Source organism: Gopherus evgoodei, chromosome 2 (assembly GCF_007399415.2).
Source record: "Gopherus evgoodei ecotype Sinaloan lineage chromosome 2, rGopEvg1_v1.p, whole genome shotgun sequence".
NCBI classification, from domain to species: Eukaryota; Metazoa; Chordata; order Testudines; family Testudinidae; genus Gopherus; species Gopherus evgoodei.
Genome location: NC_044323.1, coordinates 294705175 through 294729410, shown reverse-complemented (window position 1 = coordinate 294729410; position 24236 = coordinate 294705175). Strand labels below are relative to the sequence as shown.

At 43.5% G+C, this 24236-nt stretch overlaps 1 protein-coding gene across 7 annotated transcripts in view; it reads left to right on the top strand.

Annotated features, from left to right (window-relative positions):
- Positions 1 to 413: 413 nt before the first annotated feature.
- Positions 414 to 24236, top strand: part of EEF1D (eukaryotic translation elongation factor 1 delta) — a 35864-nt gene continuing 12041 nt past the window's right edge. For 2 of the 7 annotated variants that reach the window (XM_030553943.1, XM_030553942.1), the window contains exons 1-3: positions 10467 to 11740; positions 15708 to 15831; positions 17917 to 17988. In XM_030553943.1, the coding sequence (XP_030409803.1) occupies positions 10467 to 11740; positions 15708 to 15831; positions 17917 to 17988 (1470 nt within the window). Of the gene's footprint in view, positions 503 to 2134; positions 2181 to 2290; positions 2343 to 10466; positions 11741 to 15707; positions 15832 to 17916; positions 17989 to 24236 lie in introns of those variants that run through there. The other 5 variants (XM_030553947.1, XM_030553945.1, XM_030553948.1 and 2 more) reach the window with 5 other exon arrangements.

Here is a 24236-nt window from a genome sequence, read left to right as displayed (position 1 = left end):
GGGGGCCCGGCCCGGGGGGGGGCGCGTTATAACCGGGGGTGGGGGCGGGGAGCCAAGGTCTTTTGTCTGCTCTCTGGCCCCTGAGAGCCGATAGGGCGGGCCTGTGGCGCATGCGCTGTCACTGCTTCGCGCCCCTCCCGAAGTGGAACGTCTTGTCCTCCCCTCTCCCATTGGACTCTTCCACCTGTGGTAGGCAGTAATTCTTATAGCCGGCACCTCGCCGGAATGTTCCATTGTCGCAACAGGGGGTGTCCAATCCCTCGGTCCTTTCCGTTCCCCGCCGCAGCCGGGGATGTACTTCCACAGAACCGGCCATTCCCCTCACAGCAAAGACCCACTCCTCACCGGGACTGTTCCACTCCCGCGCCCACTCTGCCGCCAGCCGGCTCCCCCTCCCTCTAACCACGGTTGGTCGGCGCCGCCACCCAGAATCCCCCGCGCGGCTAGCGCGCCTTCCTTTCTGCTGACTGAGGCCGAGCAGAGCTGCGCGCCCGCTGTGTGGGTACGGAGCCCCGCGGGGGCCGGGCGGGCGTGGAGAGGCCGGGCGTCACGGCCGGGGCAGGGGGAGGCACCGCGCGGGAGGGGGATGGGCCAAGGGGCTGTGGCGGGTTCCCCGGCAGCCTCCCCGCCCCCACTGTGAGCTCCCCTCACAGGCAGGGACCCGCCTCCCCCGTGGGTGCCGGTGGCCGGGGGGGTGGGGCCCTCCCCCGTGGGTGCCGGGGGGCGGGGCAGGGACCTGCCCTGTTGGTGGTTTGGGCGGGTGGCCTCTGGCGGGAGGGGGCTTCATCTGCATCCCCCTGTGCCGCCAAGGATCCTTTCCACCCCGTGAGCGGCCGCCGCTTCTCCCAGGCCAGGAGCCCTGCTGTGGGTAGGCGCTTCTGGTGGCGGCGGCCGGGATTCTGTGTCTGAGCTTCCCCCGGTGCCTGCCCGTGCCCACCACCCTGCTCATCCTATGCTGCCCTCATAGCCAGGGAGCCCTGCTGTGGGGGAGGGGTGGTAGCCAGTGGCAGCAGGGGCTCTGTCGCTCAGAAGAATCCCCCCCCATGACTGTGCTGTGAGCCAAGTCCTGGGGGGATCATAGATGAGCCCCCCAAAACTCCTTCCCCCTTGCTACGAGCTTGTGCTTCCCTCACGGCTGAGGAGCTCAGTTGTGGAGGAGGTGGTCCCAGGAAGGATTATAGGAGGGTCCTCCAAGGAATCCTCCCCTCCCCCTGCACCCTCACTCTGAGCATCGGCCTGTTTGCCTGGTGCTCCCCTCACAACCAGGGAGCTCTGTCTTGTGTGCCAGCAGCCCAGAGGTGAGGGGGGCGTGAACTCTGGTGCTGACTCACTTTTCAGCACCTCTCAGTCTGGTAACTTCTGCTGAAAAATCAAAGTCAGGGAAAATCTGATAGGTCGTTTTATGTAGGTACTTCAGCTCCCCTCTGCTGTGCCCATCCGTCATGGAGTATCCTTGAGCACTCCCTGAGAAAGGGCCTGATCCAGCAAGTTGCTGATCGTCCCCAGCCTCCTTTTAGCTCTGTAACAGCAGGCTGTCCTGAGCCTCACAGGACTATGCTGCTGTTCTTGCACTTTCTGTTACTGGGTTGCAATCTGACTCCATAATCTCTGTTTAATCCTGATTTATTCTGGTCATAACCATAGTTATTACCTAGAGTCTCGCATGGTTTATTGTATCTGTAATCTGAGTGCACTCCATGCATAAGGGCCTCCTTACATTTTCCATTCCTTGCATAAACTCCTTGTGTTTCATTCTCCAATTCCTCCTCTTTCAGGGATTCCTGGCATTTCCCCCCCCGTCCCCCAAATAATGGCTGCTATCAACCGGCTTGTACATCTATAGACAATCACAGATGTGGTTAAAACTGCAGGTTCTGCTAACTAAATGCAGGGGGTTGTATGTGTCCCCTCTGCTCCCTTCTGGCTTTCTGATTTGCACCAAAATCAATAGGATTCTGCCCATTAATGCCTAGAACATTCCCTGAAATTTTGGAATTGAGTGGATTAAAAAGTCTATCCTGTTACGGATGGGAGAAATACCATTGAGTTGCTTGGCTTGGCCAGAGGTTCCTTATTACCTTCTCTGGTTATGCACCCTATGTGCCTCCTTGCTCACTTCTACTTTTCTTTTCAGGTACATATTCTTTTCTTCTGTCTGGCTTTGCTCCTTTCCTTTACAGGTATACTTTTTCCTCTCCTCCACTTGCTGTTCTGTTCATTTTCCGATACTAGTTGATATATTTTTTCTTACTAACTTATTTCTTATCCTTTCCCAACTGATTTTCTGCAGTACTCCACACTTGTCTGGAGGAGGAAATGGAGCCTGCCTTTCCCAGTGACAGGTATCTCCAGACTTGCTTTTCTGCACCTATTAGCTGAGTGACTTTAGGTGCCGATTATTGGTTGCTAATCACTTAGGGGCGGATGTCAAGGTTTCAAGGAATCATAGTTGGGCGGTCCCAACTGTCATTTTGTTGGCTGACTGGCAAGCCTTTTGCTCATTTATGTCCTGAAACACTCTGCAATCTCCCCACAAAAAGTACTGCAGGTAGCTGGATTGGTAATTTCATTAGTGAGATCAAATGCTTAACTAAACTGATTCTTGCTTATGTGTGCATAATTGAACTAACTACCAAATTTCTCTTTCCACTCTGGGTTTTCACTTGTAGTTGACATTTTTCCTTGCTGTTGCTGGGATTAGCTTTCAGTAGATTCTGTTGGGGGATGGATGTGACATGTGAGATAGTGTGAGAATACTCTATACATAATCCCTGTTGGCTTTGTCTAGGGGTATGTTTGCACTACAAAATTAGGTCGAATTTATAAAAGTCTTTTTTTTAGAAATCGTTTTTATACAGTCGATTGCATGTCTCCCCACACGAAATGTTCTAAGTACATTAAGTCGGCGGACTGTATCCACAGTACTGAGGCTAGCGTTGACTTCCGGAGTGTTGCACTGTGGGTAGCTGTGAGTAACTATCCCATGGTTCCCACAGTCTCCACTACCCACTGGGATTCTGGGTTGAGATCTCAATGCCTGATGGGGCAAAAACAGCATCACGGTGGTTCTGGGTACATGTCATCATGCCCCCCTCTCCCTGTCTTCTATTTCATTATTGATGGGTTCTACTGTAGAGAGATACAGTGAACTCATTGGTAATCTTGCACTGTTTAAGATTGTTGATTTTGAAAAGCAGCTGACATTTCCCTTCAGAAACAACTGCTGTGGAAAAAAGTGTTCCCTTCATTTGAAAAAAGAAAAAGAAAAACACAATCTTAAAAAAATACAGGTAAAAAGCTTAAGCTCAAATCTTATTTTGGGTTTCATGAAATATTGATATAAATGTTTTCATCACATTTTTAACTACAAATTCCCCTGTTTCATTGGAAATCCAATGTGACAGCCTTATTTTAGTTTGTGACAGCCAAGAAGTGATAATAAGCAGAAATGGAAAAGGAAGCTGAACAACTATTCATTTTCAATTAGAAATTGTTGAAACTTAGAGGGCTTTTAGATGGTTGTTAACGTTGCTTGTATGTTAGTTATGGGAAGTTTTCACTGCATTGTCCTGTGTAACTTTACATTGGGTGAGGGAGGTTGATAACTATGTATTAATCAACACAAATACCATTGCCTTTTTGATGTTTTGAGTCTTACAAATAGCTGGTACACTTTGTGCCACCATTTAAGTTGCTGCCTGTTACGTTTCAGTGGCATGGATAATACAAAGGCCAGTATCCAACCTGCGCAGCAAGAGCACACATTGTTGCACTTTCTTGTCTAGTCTGCGCACATATTTTTATGATCATAGAAACATTTTGTACATAATACTAGTGGCTCCTAGAATAGTTTCGATGAATTAAATGCATAAGAACCTAATAACCATATTCAATTTAGGGAGCATGATAAAGGCTTATAAGGTGATTGTACAGGAACTCCTCACTTAATGTAGTTATGTTCCTGAAAAATGCAACTTTAAGTGAAACAATGTTAAATGAATCCAATTTTCCCATAAGATTTAATGTAAATGCAGGGGGTTAGGTTCCAAGGAAATTTTGGGGGGGCAGAGAAAAGGCATTATATACTGTACAGTACTGCATTGTACTATGGTTGGGAAGTGCCCCTGGCTTATCCCACACAGGCACAGCCCACTGCAGGCAAGAACACTAGGAAGCACCTTTGCAGTGGCGGGCAGCTTCCCTGGAGAAGAACAGGCTTGGACTTTGCCAGGAATGCTCCAGGCCCGCCTCTTCCTGTCCCCACTCCACTCCAGACCTGCTCCTGCCCCTCCCTCCCAGCACTTCCCTGCTGCCAGACAGCTGGCAGATGTGGTGTGTCCCTGCTCCTCCCCCTCCCTCCCTCCCTCCCAGCAAGTCCTAAGTGCCACCAAACAGCTGTGTAGCAGTGGGGGAAGCACTGGGAGGGAGGAGGAGGAGGAGGTGGAGAAGTGGAACTTGGGCAATGCTCTCTTGTAAAGTTGCTGCTCTTCCACAGAATCTTACAAGCAGGCAGCCAAATGATGTTATAAGGGAGCTTTGCACAGCTTTAAACGAGCACGTTTCCTAATTGAGCAGGGACGTAACATTGAAACATTAAGCTGGACAATGTTAAATGAGAAGTTACTGTACTTTGCATTTAAGTATAGAATAGGATTCTTTGCTTCTCTGATTTCTACTGTTGACATACTCAGAAATAGAAATTGTTGCAGAGATTATTCATAAAGCACAGTAAGATTATTTTTTAGTTGTAAAGCTTAGTGCTCATGAAAGTGAAATGAATTGCCCTTGGCAGAGTTGTTACAAAGCACCTACCAGTGCTGTTCTGAGTTGCCTTGGCTACTCGAGGTTACCTCCAAAGCTGACACATATTAAAGCAATAATGGTTTTGTCTACACTAAGGTTCTAACTTGTTAAAATACTTTCCCTAAAATAGATGTGGTATTTTTGTTAAATCAGGTATTTGCATATGAAACTGTCCTGTGTGTATAATTGTGCAAATTACATTGGCAATTGTATACTTATATTATTTAAAAATCTGATTTTTTTAAAATGTCATAGGCTGTTCTATTCTACAGCATAATTGGCATAATTTATGTCATCTGGGGTGTGAATAAACCACATAAATTACACCGACATAAGCACCGGTGTGGACAGCACTGTGCTGATGGGAGAATTCTCTCTCGTGGGCTTAGAGCAGTTAAATAGCTTACAGTAGTGGTAAACTGTAGTGCAGCTGTAACCATAATTGGGTTTAAGAATTAACACTCCATTGAGGTAAAAGGGAACTGGCCATGTCTCAGAGCTGTTTCAGGATGTTTGTAGGCTCTTAAGCCAGTTCCCATTTGGAAGATTTTCTTTGCACTAACATTTTATATGTAAAAAATAAATAAAAGCTTGATTTCTGCTAAGTTGATCATGCTGCTAAATATCTTAAGCAGGTTGCATGTGGCCCACAGGCTGGGTGTTTGAAGAAATTAACTTTTAAAACATCATGTTTAACAGACATAAAAATATGTATATTTTCTGTCTCTTGACTGAAAAGGAGACCTGTTAAATTCTTGGGACTGGACTTCTTCCAGAAATTCTTGTATAATCTTTTAACAAACTTCTGCTACAGGCTTGTCCTTTTTTTTTAAATTGAGTTCACTGCCAGTTAGCTCTAGCTAGTTAACAGCTCTAAAGGCTATTCTGGATACTCAAAACATTTGTAGTTTACTCAAGGCTGATCCCTATCAAGTACACTGAGGTAACAACTCCAGTGTGTATGCAATCTAATTGTATTTTTAGTGCTGGATACAGTAGTTTAAAATAAATACAGTTGAGTTTTAGAAGTATATGTACATAGTTCTATTTAGTTAGTCTAGACTCACTAGTATTAAGCAGCCACAACTTTGCAGTAAACTATTGTTTCTAATTTCTTTTGAAAGTTAAAACGTTTTATACAAGTAATATCCTACCTACTATACAACTCGTTTACTGTGCTCTCACTGGTCCTGCATCTCTAGAAATAAAACTTTCTCACTTTTCCTAACTTTATTTCTTAATGCTGTCATAGGAACTAAAAAAAGTAAGTACTTACAGGTCAATATCTTGTCACTTCTGCTTGATTTTTTTCAAGAAAATCACTGGATTGCATGTGTTGGTGCTAGGATTTTGTTCACCTTGGTTATAAACAGGTCACTGTCAATTTAAGTTTTCTGTCTTCTAATAGAAATGACAGTATACTTATAGGAATTTACCATTCATTCTGGTTTCAGCTCTTTGGAGAGGAAGATCTCATATCTGGTTTTACACAAGAACACACAAATCCTGCAATAATAATGGCGTCCTAAGTACCCTTATTAAATACATAATGCATATGTACCCCCTATATGCACATCACCATGACTGCTATTCATTGATTAATCAAAGAGGTCATTTGAGGAGTTGCAAGAAACTGTCACTAATTACATTAAACTGGATTAAGTAACCTCCCGTTTTATCTGCTATGCAGTTGCCTTCTTATGTCTGACTTGAATTATACACCTCTACCTCGATATAACGTGACCCGATATAAGGTGAGTTCACATACAAGGCAGTGAAGCTCTGACACGCTGCTCTGAGCAGCATGTTAAGGGTGCCGGGCCAGGCCAGGGCCGAGGGGTTCGATAAGGGGCAGAGGGTCTCGGTGGCGATCAGGGGCTCTTCCTCCCTCCCTGCCCTCAGGGTCTGGGGTCAGGAGCTGTGGAAGGGCACTTTTAGTGGCCTCGCAATCCCAGAGTGGCCCAGGGGATTAGCGGGGGGCCGGGAGCAGCCCGCTCTGCTTCCCTTGCCCAGCTCCAGCTGTGTTGCTTGGGAGAGGGGGCTTGAGGGAAGGGATCCTCCCCTCTTCCCCCCCCCCCCCGCACTCACCAGCAGTGTCAGAAACAGAGCAGCCTTGCCCCAGCCTGCTCCACTCTGCCAGCTCCCAGCCACAGCACTCCGCTTCCCACCGCAGATGAGTATGGAGGGCGTCCTTTCCCCAACCTCTCAACACTCACCTCTGGCGGGAAGTGAAGCCACGCAGCCCCAGCCTGCTCCACTTTCCTTGCCCCAGCTGTGTCACTGAGGGGGCGGCTGGGGAAAGGTCCTGCACTCACCTGCCCGGCAGGAAGTGGAGCGCCATAGCTGGGAACTGGCAGAGTGGAGCTGCCTGGGGCTGAGCTGCTCCGCTTCCTGCTGCAGGTGAGTGCAGAGAGGCATCCTTTCCCCAACCTCCCTGCACTCGGAGGTGGCGGAGTGGAGTGGGCTGGGGCTGGCTGCTCCACTTCCTGCCGCTGGTGAGTGCCTGTTGGGGCGGGGAGGGATGGATAGGGATCGGAGCAGTCAGGGGACAGAGGGGTTGAGTAGGGTGTGAGGTCATAGGGGTGTTTAGGGACGGGGGTCTCTGGAGGGCGCAGTCAGGGAACAATGAACGGGGCTGGCCAAAGCAAGTTTAATATAACGTCTCACTTATAATGCGGTGAGATTTTTTGTCTCCTGAGGACTGCGTTATATCGGGGTAGAGGTGTGTAGTAATGCAGACTAAATGTTAAACATGTAATAGCAGAATATTAAAAGCCAAGACTATATTCCCCTCTTCTCTGAAGTAGTTGAGAATTGTAACCAGAAGGCGACCTTTAGATGCAGAGCAAGCACTTTCCTGCCACGGATTCACCTGATACAATCATATGTGACTTTTTAAATGGAAGGCTTTATCTGTTCACTTCCATCCTATATTTTGTTCTTGGTATGATTTAAGAGAACCGAAATCCAATGAGCACCCACCTCCCGTTAATCTAAAACACCTTGTGCATTCACAATACTCAAAGCTCCCACTTCAGTGTCCTTATTGAGCTGTTGCAGTCAGTGCCTTAAAAGTTCAGGTTTATAGACATAACTGTCCTATCCATCTTAGTCAAATGCTGATCTAAGCATGCACTTTCCCTGCACTTTCACATTTTGTACACTTCAGATGGTCAAAACTAGGTAAACAGTATAATAAAATTATACAACCCTTGCAAGATTGTAGTTTTATTTTGAACAACACCTGTTTTAAGCAATCACTGGTTGTGAAAAGTCCTAATCCTATTCCTTCTTCAGTCCTAATCTTTTTCAGTATCATCATCCCTTTTCCTTTTCCACTTACTGCCCAATAACCACAATTCAGATTATTTCTTCCTCTGTGGAGGATGCTACTACTTTTCTGCAGATACACTGGAAGCTCCTGTGCAAAACAGTTCCTTGGTGTAAATAGTCAAACACCCCATGCCCTTTAAAAGATTTCTTGTAGTAGGTATTGCTATTCAATATTTGTCTTGTGGGGTAGAGACTGCTCCTTTTTTCTGAGTACAAAGGGTAGCATGTAAAATATTTCTAAATCAAAAATCTGGCGCTAAAGTAAGTGTGGAGCTACCATGCTTTTACAATGAAAGCATGTAACATGGTCATCTTTATATTCTAGAGTACTATGTGCACCTGATTAACATTTTAGTCATTTTTATGCGACTCGCATATGTTCTGACTTTGACCTATAATCTGATGTCATCATTGCCTGCTTGGTCACAATGCCAAGGAAGATGTGACAGCATGGCTTATCCTGAGGGCCAGATCATAGAGTTGCTGCTTTATCCCCACATTGCCACCCACTTAATGGGACGCTTTGACTTCGAAAGTAATAAGTAGGATTAATTCTCTATATCTTTTTATATTAATGTCCATAGGGTAGAGCATCCAGTTAAACTATTTTTTTATGAAATCAGCCTGACTTTCAGGATTTCCAGTTTTGATATTTTAATCAAGAGAAATATATTGTTCGTTTCAGTTGGACAAGAGTTGTTCATTGTCTTCTCTACCAGATGAAAAGTATCGGTTTTTATTTTTAAGCAAAAATAAAACAGGTTCCCCTTAGAAATTGTGATTTTAATACTGTATTTAGGTGTTTGATTTTTTTAATATCAATGTAAAAATCCTCAAAATAATAAGTATAAGTTTAAAATGGCAAAGGCACTTAAATTTGAAAATAGTTTCCCCTTTACTTGTCTGCCGAGTCCTGAAATAGGAATTCTGGTTTATTTTTTCCAACTGTTGGTATCACCTTCTGCACCTAATGGAATGTTGGAAAATATTCAGTTTTAAATGTTTCTGATTTGATCACCTATTGCAGAGTGAAATAGAATCTTGAAACTGAGACTGGCAGGTAAGCAAAGAGGGAACTGACTTTTCAGCTACTTAATTTTAAATTGGATTTGTGCATAATTCAACACACTTACTCTTTTACTAATTTACTATCTTGAAATTTGGTAGCTAACCTTTACCTGGATTTCTGAGCACTGCTGTAAATCCTGCAGTTAGGAAAATCTCTCCAATATCATGTTTGATAATTTTGATATCCTGGAAGCTAAATCTGACTTCATAGTGAGTTATAAACAATAGTTAAAGCACAAGACTTTCATGCCAAACAAATGCAACATTTATGCCACTTCCTTTGTATGGGATATTTCAGTTGATTTAAATGTGAAACAATAGCATTTAACAAAATCTAGCTTAAAGTTATAGGCAGATCTTTCTAAAATTGCTCTGTTTAAAATAAGCTTGTCACATATAATGAAGGTTAATATGTATGAACCCTGAGACACGCTCTTAAAAACTCTTGGCCTTTTCATTTGGCAGTAATTAATTTTTAACTGAAATCCAGTGAGTGTCAAAGTTGTTGGCTCAATATATATTTGAGAGATTCATGGTTTCCAAGAAAGCCGGGAGCCCATTACTAACACATAACCTTACTCTATCTCAGCTAACTTTGTGCAGCTCTGGGAATAGTTTCCTTTGCTCCTCTGCTGGTTTTATAGCAGTCAAGTACAATACAGCATGTCCTATATTGGCAGTGTCTACAAAAAGATCTTCATGAGTAGGGAAACTTTTTTAAAAAAAGCAAGTTTTCCAAAAATACTGGTTTAAGGGTATCTAGTTAGCACACTGGTGGTGCTTGTCGGGTGGTGATTTGGAAAATCCCTCCACTATACCATAAAACTTTGAAAAGGATTCAAGTTTGGCCTACATGACTGACAAGTGTGCCTTACTGTGTAAAATGTGACCTACATGTAGAGCCCTGTGGCTTTAGTTTCTGAGGACTTAATGCAGATCTAACCAGACCAAATGTGAACGTGGACGTAGATAACTTAATTAAAAAGGTGCTTTACAGAGAAATAGATCACATTTGAACTTGGATTAAACATATGGACAACTTAATTCCTTCTCACTGAAATGTGTAAACAATGAAATGGAAAGCGAATTAAATGCCCAGAGCATCATTTCTTAATATATTAATCATGACCGAGTGGTGGGTTTTTATATAAACTTTGCAGTGCTTAAGAAATGGCTCAAATCTAATGTATGCCATTGGCTTGTTTAGTTATGTTGCAACTACATTATTGTGCTTATCTTTTAATGCTGCCACTCTTTGGAAGATGAGGACAAGGAAGCTCCCGTACCCACTGGAAAAGGTCTGGTTGGACAAGCACCAGTATGATGAAGCGGAGAGGCTCCACTATGAAAGAGAAGCCACGTTGGCAGCCTCAGCCACTGAAGAGTGCCAAGAGGTGGAGGCAATGAACAGTGTTTGCCACGATGATCCTGTCGAGGGCGAATTGAAAGACATGAAAAGAGTGAGAAATGGGAAGAAGCAAAAGAAAAGGAAACGCTCTCCAAAAACCAAGAGTTTGGTCTCCAAGGTAGATTTCATCCTGACTGGTTTATTAGCTGATGGCGTGTGGTATGACAAACCTTTCTTTGATCATGCTGAAAACATGTTCAGAAAGAAACTTGCAGATGACCTGACCCAGAAAGCCCCTGAGACTGAACTGGCTGCTGAGCAGCCAGCATTAGTGTCCTGGTCAGAAGAAGCTGTCCCAGATGTTCATAAGCCAAGGAAGAACCCAGCAGCCTTGCACTGCACCCATGCCAGTCTGATTGCTTGTCACCATGTCATCCAGGATGTCTGGGTCAACAAGTTCAACTTTGATGAGGCAGAGAAGGTGTTTATTGAAAGGTCTCAATCTTTTGTTCATCCACACTTTCTAGATCTTCCATCGGTACGATGGAACAGTGACTATGGTGATGTTGATCAAAGAACTCCAGATGAAGGGTATATAACAGCTCTATCTACTCCTGCAACCCCTGCTACACCATGCCTGTCAACAGATGTGGTGGTTCATTCTGGTGCCTCTTTTGTTACCAGTTTGCCCAGTCCTGCATGCCAGACAATAAATGGCAAGCCTCAGATATTAAGCTTGCAGGCACTGATTTCGGGAGTGTGGCTGGAGAAACCTATTTATGATGATGCTGAGAAATGCTTCTACGAGAACATGACTGATGGGCATCCTCCAGGGAAGGTGAGACCACAAGAGCGAAGCCGTCCAGAAGCCTTGAAGAGCAGCCGAAAGGACAAGAAGGGCCGCAGTCCCGGGAAACGAATGAATTCCCGACATGTGGAGTTCACCACTAACCCTTCCCTTCCTAAAGATGCTGAGCACCCTCTGCCTACCTGGTATTTCCTGCATAAGGACAGTGAGCATTTGTGGCTTAGTAAACCCACGTACGACAGCGCTGAATCACAATACTATGCATCTGAGGCCTTGAAAATGTCAAGCAGACAAGATAATTCAAGGGTTCCAGAACTCTCACTAGCAAAACCATCTCAACCTGCTTCTCGTGCCGCAAGTGTGCCCTCATCAGAAACTAAGTAGGAAAAGCTTATTCTGGGGTAACACTCAAACTTGGAAAATTGATGGTTCAGGATTGAGCTGAAATAATTGGCATATGTAGAAGGCAAGCTCCCTGTGGGTCTGTAGTGCCAAACGCAACACTGGCGCTATAGATATAACCTCCAGTCATAGAGCCAAAGGTCCTATTTAACCTTAATCAGGCTTCACTTTACCGCAGGGTTTTTGAAGAGGGCCCTCCTTTTTTAAGGTAGCTCACTGTTACACTGATGAGTTGTAATTAATCCTCAAACACCTGTAGGAGGTCGGTAATTAAGTTATTGTCATTTTATTGCTGGAGCCAGACAAGTTCGATAATTTGCTTGAGATCACAGAGAACTGAAGTCAAAGGAATGGTTAGAACTCTTGATTTGGGAGTTCTGATTCCCAGTTCTGTGCTCAGGCTGCCCATTTCTTGCACAGAGCCTTTAATCCCAAAGTGCTTTACCAGCAGAAAGGTGGAGGAGATGACCGTGTTGTCTAAGCATTGCTTTGGGGGGTGGTACTGACCACTTAGCCCCTCATCATTCTGAGATTCATAAACTGAGTTTTAGGCCAGGTTTAGCAGTAGCTTTTTTTGGGACTAGACCTTTAGAATGGGTATTGTGTTGGCAGTGCATGAGTATTAAAGATCCCATTGCATTCTTCACAAGAGAAGGAATTTGTTCCAGTGGCTTTGACTAAAATTTCCCTAGAGGTTGCTGAATGTAGGTTTTCCACTGGCTTCCCCTGAGAAATGGATGCTTTTTTGTGTCACTGTATATGTTCAGTTTTTGGAGGAGCTTTGGGATCCTTCAGGATGAAAGATGCCATTTTTCTTGTAAAATAGGCCCAAAGTTTTAATCTGGAGACCGCAGGTGCTTCCTCTGAACAATTGAGGGAAGGTAATCTGATAAATCATTTTGTCTAAAAGGGAGTGTTTAAGGGAAGGTGGGACATGTAAGGGAAGGTGAACTAGATTATAACAAATCCAATGAACAAACATTGGAGCTGGGAAGGAAGATGCATTTTTGAAATGTAGAAAAGATCCATAGTTATTGGCCCTGCTATTAGTCTAATTGAAACAGTCTAATTTTGTTTAAAGGCTGGAAATATTTGAAAGCAGCCTGTCTTGGGTGAGTACAGAACAGCATTTTTGTTCCACTGTACATGAAACAATGCAGTTTGTATTTTGATTTTACATAATTGCATTCTACTTGCTGAACCCAACACTTTTCTACCATTCAGAGGCCACATTACCTTCTGAGCTGTAGCTCTTCAGTGGATTTGTTTAAGAGCCAGTACTTAAGTGCTGTTTTGTAGCCCAGCAATAAATAAATTGCACAGAGAATAAATAGGTCTTCCTTTCTCCTCTCTTTGAGGAGACACTTGTGATCCCTTGAGTTTCAATAGGATTCTCTGTTGCCAGATGGAGTAAGAAGAATCTGTACCCCACACTCTCCCCATGAAATGACGATTGCGTCAGTACAAAATGTAGAGTGTGAGATTTGATATGGCCTGTGCATAATTAGGATTGTGTGTGGTAAACTGGCTGCATGTAGCCTTGTGTATATGGACAGCATTTCTGGCAGTCTCTTGTAGGAATGATATGAACATTGGGAATGAGTTACAGACTTTGGAGATGTTTTTTTTTTTTTTTAGCAGTCTCTCTTGATCCTTCTCTGCCTTTCTGAATGGGTTGGTGTTGATACTGAGATGTTTTTACAACCTTACAGTAGAAAGCATTACTTAGTTAACCAGTGTTGAGATCTGGAGGTGCTTGTTTGGAGGATTTGTAGGGCTTACAAAGGTCTAGGCTGATTCTTGAAGTTATGGTCCTCACCTTAGTGTTTGAGAGGTGTAAACTTTTCCTAAAAGATCTTTAAATGCCCTTTACATAAGCTGATATTCCTTAGTTGCTATGTTCCTGCTTACGCTTCCCACAACAGGGCCTTGTAATTGCTGTTACTTCATTGAGGTGCTCCTTTCTTGTCTCTTCTTACCCCCTCAAACTGACCTTTTGTCCTAGGCTCCTGTACTGTGCCCTTGCTTTGAAATAACTGTATGTCCTCCATGATAGGTTCTTGTAATAGCCCCATCCTCATATACCATGAAGTTAAATAGCCTTTGGAAGCTGTTTAACTGCATGCCCATGTTAAGTTAGCCTCTTTGCCTCTGAATTCATTGTTACCACGTACAAAGTAGTAGGTTGGCCTACTTTCATAGCCATTTTAGAACCCCTGTGCATTTTAGAACATCCTCCTTATCCTCCCCACATGGGTTGGAATCTTGTGATTTCTAACTAACACAGAGCACATGGAAAGGATCTCTCCCCAACGGTGTAGCAGTTTAATTTCTAAATGACTATAGGGTCTTCTGAAAATACACCGGTGCAGGTCCATCTTCCACCTCTCCATATGCCATCTTCTGAAATACTTTTTGTGGTTCTTGATTTGAAAGGAGACACTCTTCTAGTACCTCCGTTTTGTTTTGTTTTTGTTTTTGTTTTGTCTGTCATGCCACATACTGTTATGGAGTTATCCAGGAGGACTGGGTAATCTCGTTCTGCAGCACACTCAGTGATGCCTTGCCCATCTAGAGAGTCTGAACTGCATTAGATTAACCATGTAAGATAATCTACTCCTGGGGGCATTCTGTGCCAAAAAATGAAAAAATTCTGTGCACACTATTTTAAAATTCTACAAATTTTATTTGTCAAAATAACTCTATACATAATCAGGCCAATTTCAATTATTTTGGTAATTTGTATCAAAATACCTGTTAGCAAGCATATTTATAACAATATGGACACTCACAAAAATTCCCCCAGGAGTAGAGAGCTAAAGAAATCTCTGTGACAGCCCAGTTCCTGTTTCTCTGCTCCCTTCCCCCACCACACACACCCAGAACCCAGTTTTGGGGGGGCGGGGGGAGGCAGACATCCATAATCTCAGTTGTGGGCCCCTCCCCCCCTTGCCCAGACACCCATCCCCCTCCCCTGCCTAAACTCAGGGATCCAAAGGGAGAAACAGCCTGATGCTTGATCTCAGGCTTGCATGGAGTTTCCTGTGCGCCACTCTCTCCTTCCCTCAGAGCATGCTGGGAACTGCAGCTGCCAGGAACCCTCTAGCTCCCTTCCCCAGTAGTGTCTTCTATGTGCAAGCTGGGCTCTGCAGAGTCCAGTGGTCCCTAGTGGTGACTAGCAGCGCTGCAGCTCATTTCTGTGGTCGAATAGAAATTCTGTGTGCATAGTGTTAATTTCTGCAGAATTCTGCATTGCGCAATGGTGCAGAATTCCCCCAAAGGTAAAGATAGGTTGGTTGGAGTAGCACAGTTCTGATTCAGGTGTGGGCAGGGCTGAAATCTTTGATAGTATGCAATAGAACTGTGTGCTCAACTTGCTCCCCATTACTGTTTGAACACTGCTTCCTAACATAGTTGTAATGTGACTAAAAGACCGTGTCCTCCACTCTGTGTTGTGCTAAAAGCTATGGTAAGGAGTTTAGTCTATTAGTTACTAAGGTTGATTAAGCATATTTAAAAAAAAAAGTCTCTGTACATGAGCGAAAACAGCTGTGATTCTGTCTGTTTTTTTAAACCATTGTATTAATTGACTTGTGTGGATTTTTTAGTGTCTGACATTTTGATCTGTATATCTTGGAGCTGGCATTTACACAGGGGAAGGTGCAGGCTGTCCAACATGTACAGCCCCTGCTTTCTGCTGTGTTGCTAAATGCAGGTCGGATCAGGCAGACAGGTGGATGGATGATTAGAATGCCCTGCTTTCTTAATAGGATCCCATTTACTTAAAGCTTTTCACCAGAGGGGAAGGACAATAAAGGGCAGAAAGCTCCAATGCATTTCTATGGGGGAGGGAGGAGGGAAATAAGTGCTATTGCTGATGAACCTGATACAAGCAGCTAACCTTAAATATGCCTAGATGCTCATATTGTCTCTTCCTATTTGCAGAAAAATGGCAGCTGATTTCCTTATGCATGAGAAGATCTGGTTTGATAAATTCAAGTATGACGATGCTGAGAAGAGGTACTATGAACAGATGAATGGGCCAGTTGCCAGTCCTTCATGCCAACAGGTAATGCATATCCTCAAGTAGTAAGGAAGTAGTTTTTGCAGAGTGCTAGAGTCTAAGGAGCTCCCAGCACTGATAGCAGGTGAAAGAATGACCCTTCCCACCTGTATGTATTTGTGAAGATCTGTTAGTAATTCTCCTATTCTAGAGACCAATTTGTAAGAGATCCTTTCTTGGAGACTCAGGTCCTGTCACCAAATTCCCTGTTTGGTTTTCAAAATGTTTTGTTCTGTGGACCACAAATAATTGCTTCAAACCCCTCCAGTGTTCCACAGGCTGTAGTTTAAAATAATAGGGTGTATCTGAAGCTGATTTGCCTGTGTACAAGAAGAGGTTCAACTGTGTGGATGGGGTGAAATAGAAGTGGGGGAAAACCTGGGTTATAGTTTACAACACTTGGTCTTTTCTTAATCCTTCAGGTTACTTGTGCCCTGTGCTCATAGGTCACAGACCCTATTTGTGCAGGGCCACAAATAGGGTCTGTGACCTATGAGCAAGCAATTTTATATCCCATTCACAAGATATGAGAACAAATGTTGAGGTAATATGGAAGGGTGGGAAGTTATGCTAAGGACTGACCTATGTGAGCCATTACAATATCTAGCAATTTCCTGTTTTTCCAGGGAGCCAGTGTTCAGGAGTGTCCAAGCTGCCTTTTTTGCCGGGCACATCCTGGAGACGGAGTCCATGACGGGAGCATAGTGGTGCTAACACTCCAGAGAGATTGTGACCCACATTTCCTTTCTGGCTTCCCCAGGAGGCTGCAGGGAATGCTGTAGATATTACTTGTCTGCACCAGAGCAGTGGTGGCTATGGTGGGGGAAGATCAGGGAAAACAAACTTCAGGTCCAGCATAAAGTTCTCAGGGTGGCTCACACTTCCATTCCTGAGGTATCTGCACCCGCACAACTGGAGTAAGATTGTAGGGAGCAGCGATGCTCCCATCCTAAAATGTAAAGGATGGTTAACTGCATATGCATTTAATTCCATAGAAAGTGGCTTGAAATCTTAAATGGCTGTTTTGCAAGTGACAGGGCCAAGCTTTTAAACCAAGGTCGATGCTTTAGTAGCTTCTAGTCATGTTCTGCTGAATTTCTGCTGGCTATGCTACCATAGCGGTAGCACAAAGCTCTGTACAGCATTTATTTGAAGGGCAGATGTTCCTACAGTAGGTCTACAAAACTTGGAAGTTGTAAGTAAAACATTAAAGCAGATTCTAAAGCACAGCTGTGTTCTGTGTAGTAAAAAGGGGAATAATTAGAATATCACATGACACACAGAACTTTCAGTGAAGAAGGTAATTTTACCTGCCAGAAGTGGCCTGAAACCCAGTGGACTGAAACTTAGAGTTGTTTGTTACAACACTCCCTTCCTAGTAAGGTTTAGGAGACTTCAGTAAACTTTTTTAATTTGCATCAAATTTGGAAGTGCCATGCTAGTGTGGGATTATTTGGGGCTGATTGGTGTCCAGTGTGAAATGAGTTTTGGTGCTCAGTCCAGTTTCCAGTGGACAGGAGTCCGTGTCGCAGAAACTACAGCTATAATTGGTGCTCTTGTTGTTAGTCTCAGAGAGCCAAGGAGTACCTGGACCCTGGAAACTGAACTCTCGCCCCAGGAGGTGGACCCTCCCGTTTGGGGATGTGGCACATAAATGTGGAAAAGCTAGTGCTGCCACAGCCTGGACCACACCCACTCTTTGAATAGAAGATTTTAGTCTGCCGGACTCTTGCCACTTCTCACCAGCATGAAATTCACACATAATCTTCTAAGGAAATTAGCTGCCTAGCTAGAGCTCCACTAAAGTGACCTGATAACCTGCCTGAGGGATGGCTATGCCAGCCTGTCAGGAGACCAGAGTGGGGAGAAAGTCTGCAACTGGACACTGTTCTGGAGGCTTAGCATGACGTGACCAATACTAAGCTGCAGTCATTGCACTCCATGCCTCCAACTGATGCTTCTTGAAAAGCTGCCTCCAATACTCACTTAATCATTGCTAAAAGAATCCAATCTTCCCCCTCTTAGCTGCCCACAGCAATGTCTCGTGTCTCATTTTACAAAACATCTTGGTTCTTTCTGCGCTGTTTGCAGGAGAACGGAGCCAGCACGATCCTACGCGACATTGCCAGAGCCAGGGAGAATATCCAGAAATCGCTGGCCGGAGTGAGTACCCAAGCTCTCTCACCAGCTGGCTACCTGCAGTCCATTTTTAGCTATGGCGCATCTCACAGATCTCCTCCACTATGACTGATTCCATAGATTGTGTGGCTTCTTATTTTAAGTTAGAGGAGATTGACAAGGTGTGCAGTGCTGTGTACCACCAGACTAGCTCCGTTTCATCAAGAACACCCTCTGTTACCAGAAATGCATGCTGTGTAACTGCTTACCTTGGCACAATGGCTTTAAAATTACAGGCAAATTGCACTGGGGCTAAAATTCAGTGATGCCTTCAAAGAGCTATGCATTTCTTACTTTTCTCCCAGTGGAATGTTTGAGTTGGTTCCAATGATCTTTTAACTAATGTAACCAATTTAACCATAGTTAAAATACCTCTGCTGAGCGGCATAGGGACAGCATGCATCTGTCAGCAGGGGCATGTTTGTATACTGGAGTACACTGAACTACCACCTTCTCTTTCCTGTTGGCTTTCAGTTAGGGTATGTGCAAAGAAATGGCATCTTCCATCTACTGTTTCTAGGGTACTCAGCTTGGCTACTAGTTTTAACTCTGAACACTACTATAATAGATTGCTACTATCCCCTGCTGGAGCATTTTTTGCTGCTGCTACATAATCAGTTTGTCACAAAGCTGGCTGTTATAATCACGGTGATTGTTCAGAACGGAATTTAGATCCTGTATTAAGAGGTGTTGTGCTGACTTATCGCAGGGAGGAGGGATAGTGACCAGGTTCTAATCCAAGATATGCCTCCTGTTTTCTCATCTGTAAAATGGAGGTGATAATGTCAGCTACTCACAGGAAGGTTGTGAGGACATATCAATATTTGTAAAACACTGGGATCCGCAGATGGAAGATGCTTAACAAAATTAGAACTATTAGGTATCTGGCCTTGTGTACTGATGACCCAGTAATTCCTCCTGAGGAAGGAACCTAGCTATTGACTTGGAATGCAAAATATGCCTGTTACAAGATGATTAGTGACCCAAATATCTTGGGAAGGTAAACAGGAATGAATGGAACTGCTTTTCCCTTGGTCCTCTCATTGGGCCTGCTGTTTTTGTTGTGTCAAGTTCAGCTGTATAGTTCTGTGTTAGAATAACTGAGATCACTTGCAGGAGTAAAGCTGCTCAGCACAGAATTCGTCGCTTGGAATTTAATGCAAGGACAGCAGGCAAACTGGGAGAAAAATAAGAGAAAAGGATTAGATTTGCTTTCTAAATTGGTCCTGAAAGCAGGTTCTGAATTTTGGAAGTGGAGAGGGGAAACAATGTTTTAAAAACCTGCTCAGGAGGGTAGTGCTGGGAGTAAATTGTTTGACCATTGATTGAAGAGCTGCTGCTGACTGCTTTTCTTGTGATGCTGCAGTTGCTAACAGCGTGGGCAAGCTGGGAAATCTGCATTGAAATAACCTGCAAATTTATAATCTTCCATAATCTGCTTGGGTTTTCAATATAAATCTTTAAATCTAAGATGGAAGACTTGAATATGGTCTAAACATCCTGGATTATGGAGAGTTCAGCCAACAATCAAAGGCAAGCTTTGAAAGCTTTTCAGATAGTAATAGAAAGTGGAGTGGACTTTGAAGCTGCTTCCTAATGGAGATCAGGCTCAATGTTGATTGTAAATCCTTTTTTCTTTCCCTCCATGCCCCCAGCTTGTAATAAGAATGAGGGCCTGGTGAGAATGGGCAGGGAGAGGAGGGGGAATCTTGAATCCAAATTTGCCTGACAAATGGAGCTTGCAACTCTGTTCTGAAGGCAGGTTCTCTGTTTGGTGAATGTCCCCTGGTTTCCTGGAGGGCAACCTCAGCCTGATGAACTTCACTCGTGCTGGAATGGGAGTCCTGTTACAGAAGGCTGTTTTATCTAATGGAGGCTTGGATGGGAGAGTGTAGAGGCATCTAGGGTTGAGGCAGCCAAGCACTGTAGCCTCAGAGGTGGGGGAGTCAGGGCAGGAGAGCTAGTGAAGCCAGGGCAGCATCAGAACAAAAGTCTTCTATGAAGATAGTGTTGTGTGGTCTCTGTGGCAAAGAAGCCAAATAACTTGTTTGTATATTGACTTTCTCATATGCTGGGGCTTTCTGTAGTCTCAGGTCCTGTGTTGATATTTCAACATGGTTGTGGTTTTTGAGAGTGAGAGATTCTAGGGACCTTACGCTCCAGGCATCTTAAGAAGCGGGTTTTCTACCCACGAAAACCCACACCCAAATAAATCTGCCAGTCTTCAAGGTACCTACCACCAGACTCTCTGTTGTCTCAACAAAAGTGAGTAGGCAGAAAGTGCTATCAAATGCAGTTACTCTGGGAGGATTCCCAAAGGGATGGATTTTAAATCTCAGAATTGTGCAGTGGAGACTCTAAAGAGTATGAAATACATGTAGGACACCAGATTGATCTCAATTAATTATCATGCTTGAATTTGCAGTTAAATGTGGGAAAGTGCTTGAAGTGGGAAAACTCATTGCAGGCTTAACTAGGTAGCTGTTAAGGTGGCTTCATAATAACATAGGAAACCCACAGCCATTGTGTCATCCTCAAGATATGTGCACTGCTTACCCAAGCACATGCATAGTATTAATGACCTCTCTGTCCCTCCTTGTTCATGATCTCTTGTTGATCTTGTCTTATATTAACTTTGTTAGCTCTTTGTGGCAGACACTGCAATCTTAATTTTTCTTGTAAAGCACCATGTGCATCTGTAGTGCAACATAATAAATAATTGCTAACATCATCTGTACTGGTGCACAGCAAGGCAGTAAGAGCGGTTGGCCTCCGCTCTTAGATATGCGGGAAGAGAGACAGGTCTGAAATGTCAGATTCCCTAGCTTTCGGTTTCTAAAGGATCATTATAAATTATGGACAGTAACAATACAAGCACCAAAAATATCTGTACGGAATAGCATAAGTGTGTTACCTTGCTTTATAGCCTGATAACGTGGATTTTGTTCTCATACCTCACAAAACAAACTGGTTTACACTAAATTTGTAGAATGACTTTGGAGGCCTGTTGGTTTTTGTTCTCAGTATCCAGGATTTTGGTGGTGGGAAACAGTCCAAGTATGGGAACTTCAGCTTGATAACCTGAAGATCCAGAGAACTGTTCTCTGGCTCTGGGTAGAGATGGGAAGATGGAAGAATTTCATTTTTCTAGCTCTTTCCTGGTTGCATTTCATGGATCTATTGCAAATAGCAATACTGCAGTTTGACATCAGTATCTAGAAATATTGAAATACTGTGCAGTGGATGGAATCTGAGGTAGTGGTTTGCATCTCCCAAAAAGAGTTGTGTTTAAAAAAAAAAAAAAAAAAAAAAAGATGCCAGAAACATTTATTTGCACATACCTTTCATTCTGCTTTGCATGGACACATCTGCTTTTATAATCACTCATTTCAGACCATCTGTTTGATACTAACACTTCCTTATGTACCTTTAATGCAGGGGTAGGCAACCTATGGCATGGGTGCCAAAGACGGCACGCGAGCTAATTTTCAGTGGCACTCACACTGCCTGGGTCCTGGCCACTGGTCTGGGGGACTCTGCATTTTAATTTAATTTTAAATGAAGCTTCTTAAACATTTAAAAAGCCTTATTGACTTTACATACAACATAGTTTAGTTATATATTATAGACTTACAGAAAGAGACCTTCTAAAAACATTAAAATGTATTACTGGCACGCGAAACCTTAAATTCAAGTGAATGAATGAAGATCAGCACATCACTTCTGAAAGGCTGCTGACCCCTGCTTTAATGTGTACACAAAGAACAGCCTTACAGCTGGACTGCACTGAATCATCAATATTGTGTGTGAAATCAAAGGATTTTTGATTTATTTTGTGATGTGACTATAAAGTATATTGGAAGTCCAGAGACTAATGGAGGCTTTGGTGCACTTGCTGTGCCAATGTGGAAGACTGTATACAGAGACCGCTAGTGTCTTCAAATACACTCTGCTCTTTTGCAAACCCTGTTTCCCAAAGAGACCATGGAAGGGGCTTTATTATTTGTATTACAGTGGTGTCTAAAGGGCCGAATGAAATCAGGACTACTATGGGCTGAACAGTCTACAGACATACAGTATGATGCAATCCCAACCCTGAACAACTTTGTTTAAATAGTTAAGACAAAGGTGTTGGAGTTTTCTCAGTTTTACAGATGGGAAACTGAGGCATGGAGGTGAAGCGTCTTGCCCGAGGGGACACAGGAAACCTGACAGAGCAGGGAATTGAACCCAGAGTCTCTGTCTATACTGTAATCATAAAATCATTGTTTGTGGTTAAGGCATTGGACTGGGACCTAAAAGTTCTGGGTTCTATTCCCTGCTCTCCCTCAGACTTAGGCAAGTCACTTAACCTCTCTGTATGTGCATTCCCCATCTGTAAAATGGGATTACTTAACACCCTCTTTTGAGGTAGGATGAGGATGCATTTTAGAAATGTTTGAGGTATCCAGGTAATAGTGTTGTGTTGTAGGTAATCCTATACAGCTGGAATAGGCTGCTCTTGTGTGTGTAAGCCTGACTCTGTTCTTGCAGGCCAAGAACATGACCAGATCTTCCAGAGCATGTGCTCTGACACAGTAGTAAATTAGGAAGACCACCTGGCTGTTAATGTGCATGAGAGTTTACCCCTAAATGGGTTGGGTCTGCCTTCTTGGAAACTGTAGGAAAAAGCGTGCACATTGAGTTCAATGACATCTGTTTATAAACTTGCTTATAAGACCGAACGTGCTGTTGATTAATTAGATAGTGATCCACTGGGGAAGTGGATATCCTTTCTCCACTCCCACCCAAAAAAAAAAAAAAGTGGATGTGTTCTGTTTACAGTTGGGGGGTGGGGTTTGGGTCAGCTCCCTACACTAGTGTGATCAAACTTTCTTCACTCTGGGTTGGGCTAGGCTCATATAAAGTGAATCTAAAGTTCTGGATTTTAAACTATCCCAATTTCCTTTCTTCTCCACTAGTTGGTGCTCCTTTATCTGATTTGAAGTGTGTTTACAGAAACAGAATTTTTGACACTTTCCAATCCATTCCCATAATTCATCCCCCCCTCAATTTTTAATGAATTATTAGGTATCTCAGAATAATATCTGGCAGCAAAATGCATATCGTGTAACTGCTGTCTAGGCCTTGTCCAGCTAATTCCCCTTTATCATAACTTTTCACTCGTTCCGTATTCAAGTTAGTGCAGTGATAACTATTCGTAAGCAGGCAGTTTGTATTACATTGAAGACAGGCAGGGTAGATTCCTGTATTACGTACGTACTTCTCAGAGTAATACTGAGTGGGTCATTTGTTGTGAGATCCACAGTGCTGTTTGGAAAAGGAAGATCTAAGTTTCTGTGTATTCTGCCATGTATGCATTTTCATTCTGTTGCCATTGCATTTCGATTCTGCAGCTGCTTGAGGCTAGAAAGAAAGTTCTGCACTGTCCCTGCATTTTGTAACAGAGGGATGTCTTATTCAGCTTGGTGCGAAGGGTTATCTTTTTAAACTCTTAATTACAAAAGTTTATTCTACTTCAAATATCTGTAAACTGGAAAGGATCAGATGGTTGAGACCTTGGTAAAGCTACAGGACTGGATTCTACATTCCTCCCTTCATAACTAGGGAAAACTCCTGTGAATTTTTATATGCCTACTTGAGGCTTCTCTAGGCAGGCTGAGATTTCTTCCTTGTGGGATTTTATTAGGCAGACTGCTGTGCTGCTCTTAGCACTCTTAATTTAATGTCCTGTTAAAGCTAAACATTTAACCCCATTGAAATCAGGAACTGAAAACTAAGATTCCCAGACAGAAGATATCCACGTTTGTAAATGTTACAGATAACATGGTCAAGTGAAAGCAGCAAAGAATCCTGTGGCACCTTATAGACTAACAGACGTTTTGGAGCATGAGCTTTCGTGGGTGAATACCCACTTCCTCAGATGCACGTAGTGGAAATTTTCAGGGGCAGGTATATATATGCAGGCAAGCTAGAGATAATGAGGTAGTTCAATCAGGGAGGATGGGGCCCTGTTCTAGCAGTTGAGGTGTGAAAACCAAGGGAGGAGGAGAAACTGGTTTTGTAGTTGGCAAGCCATTCACAGTCTTTGTTTAATCCTGAGCTGATGGTGTCAAATTTGCAGATGAACTGAAGCTCAGCAGTTTCTCTTTGAAGTCTGGTCCTGAAGTTTTTTGCTGCAGGATGGCCAGGGAGGTTGAAGTGTTCTCCTACAGGTTTTTGTGTATAGCCAT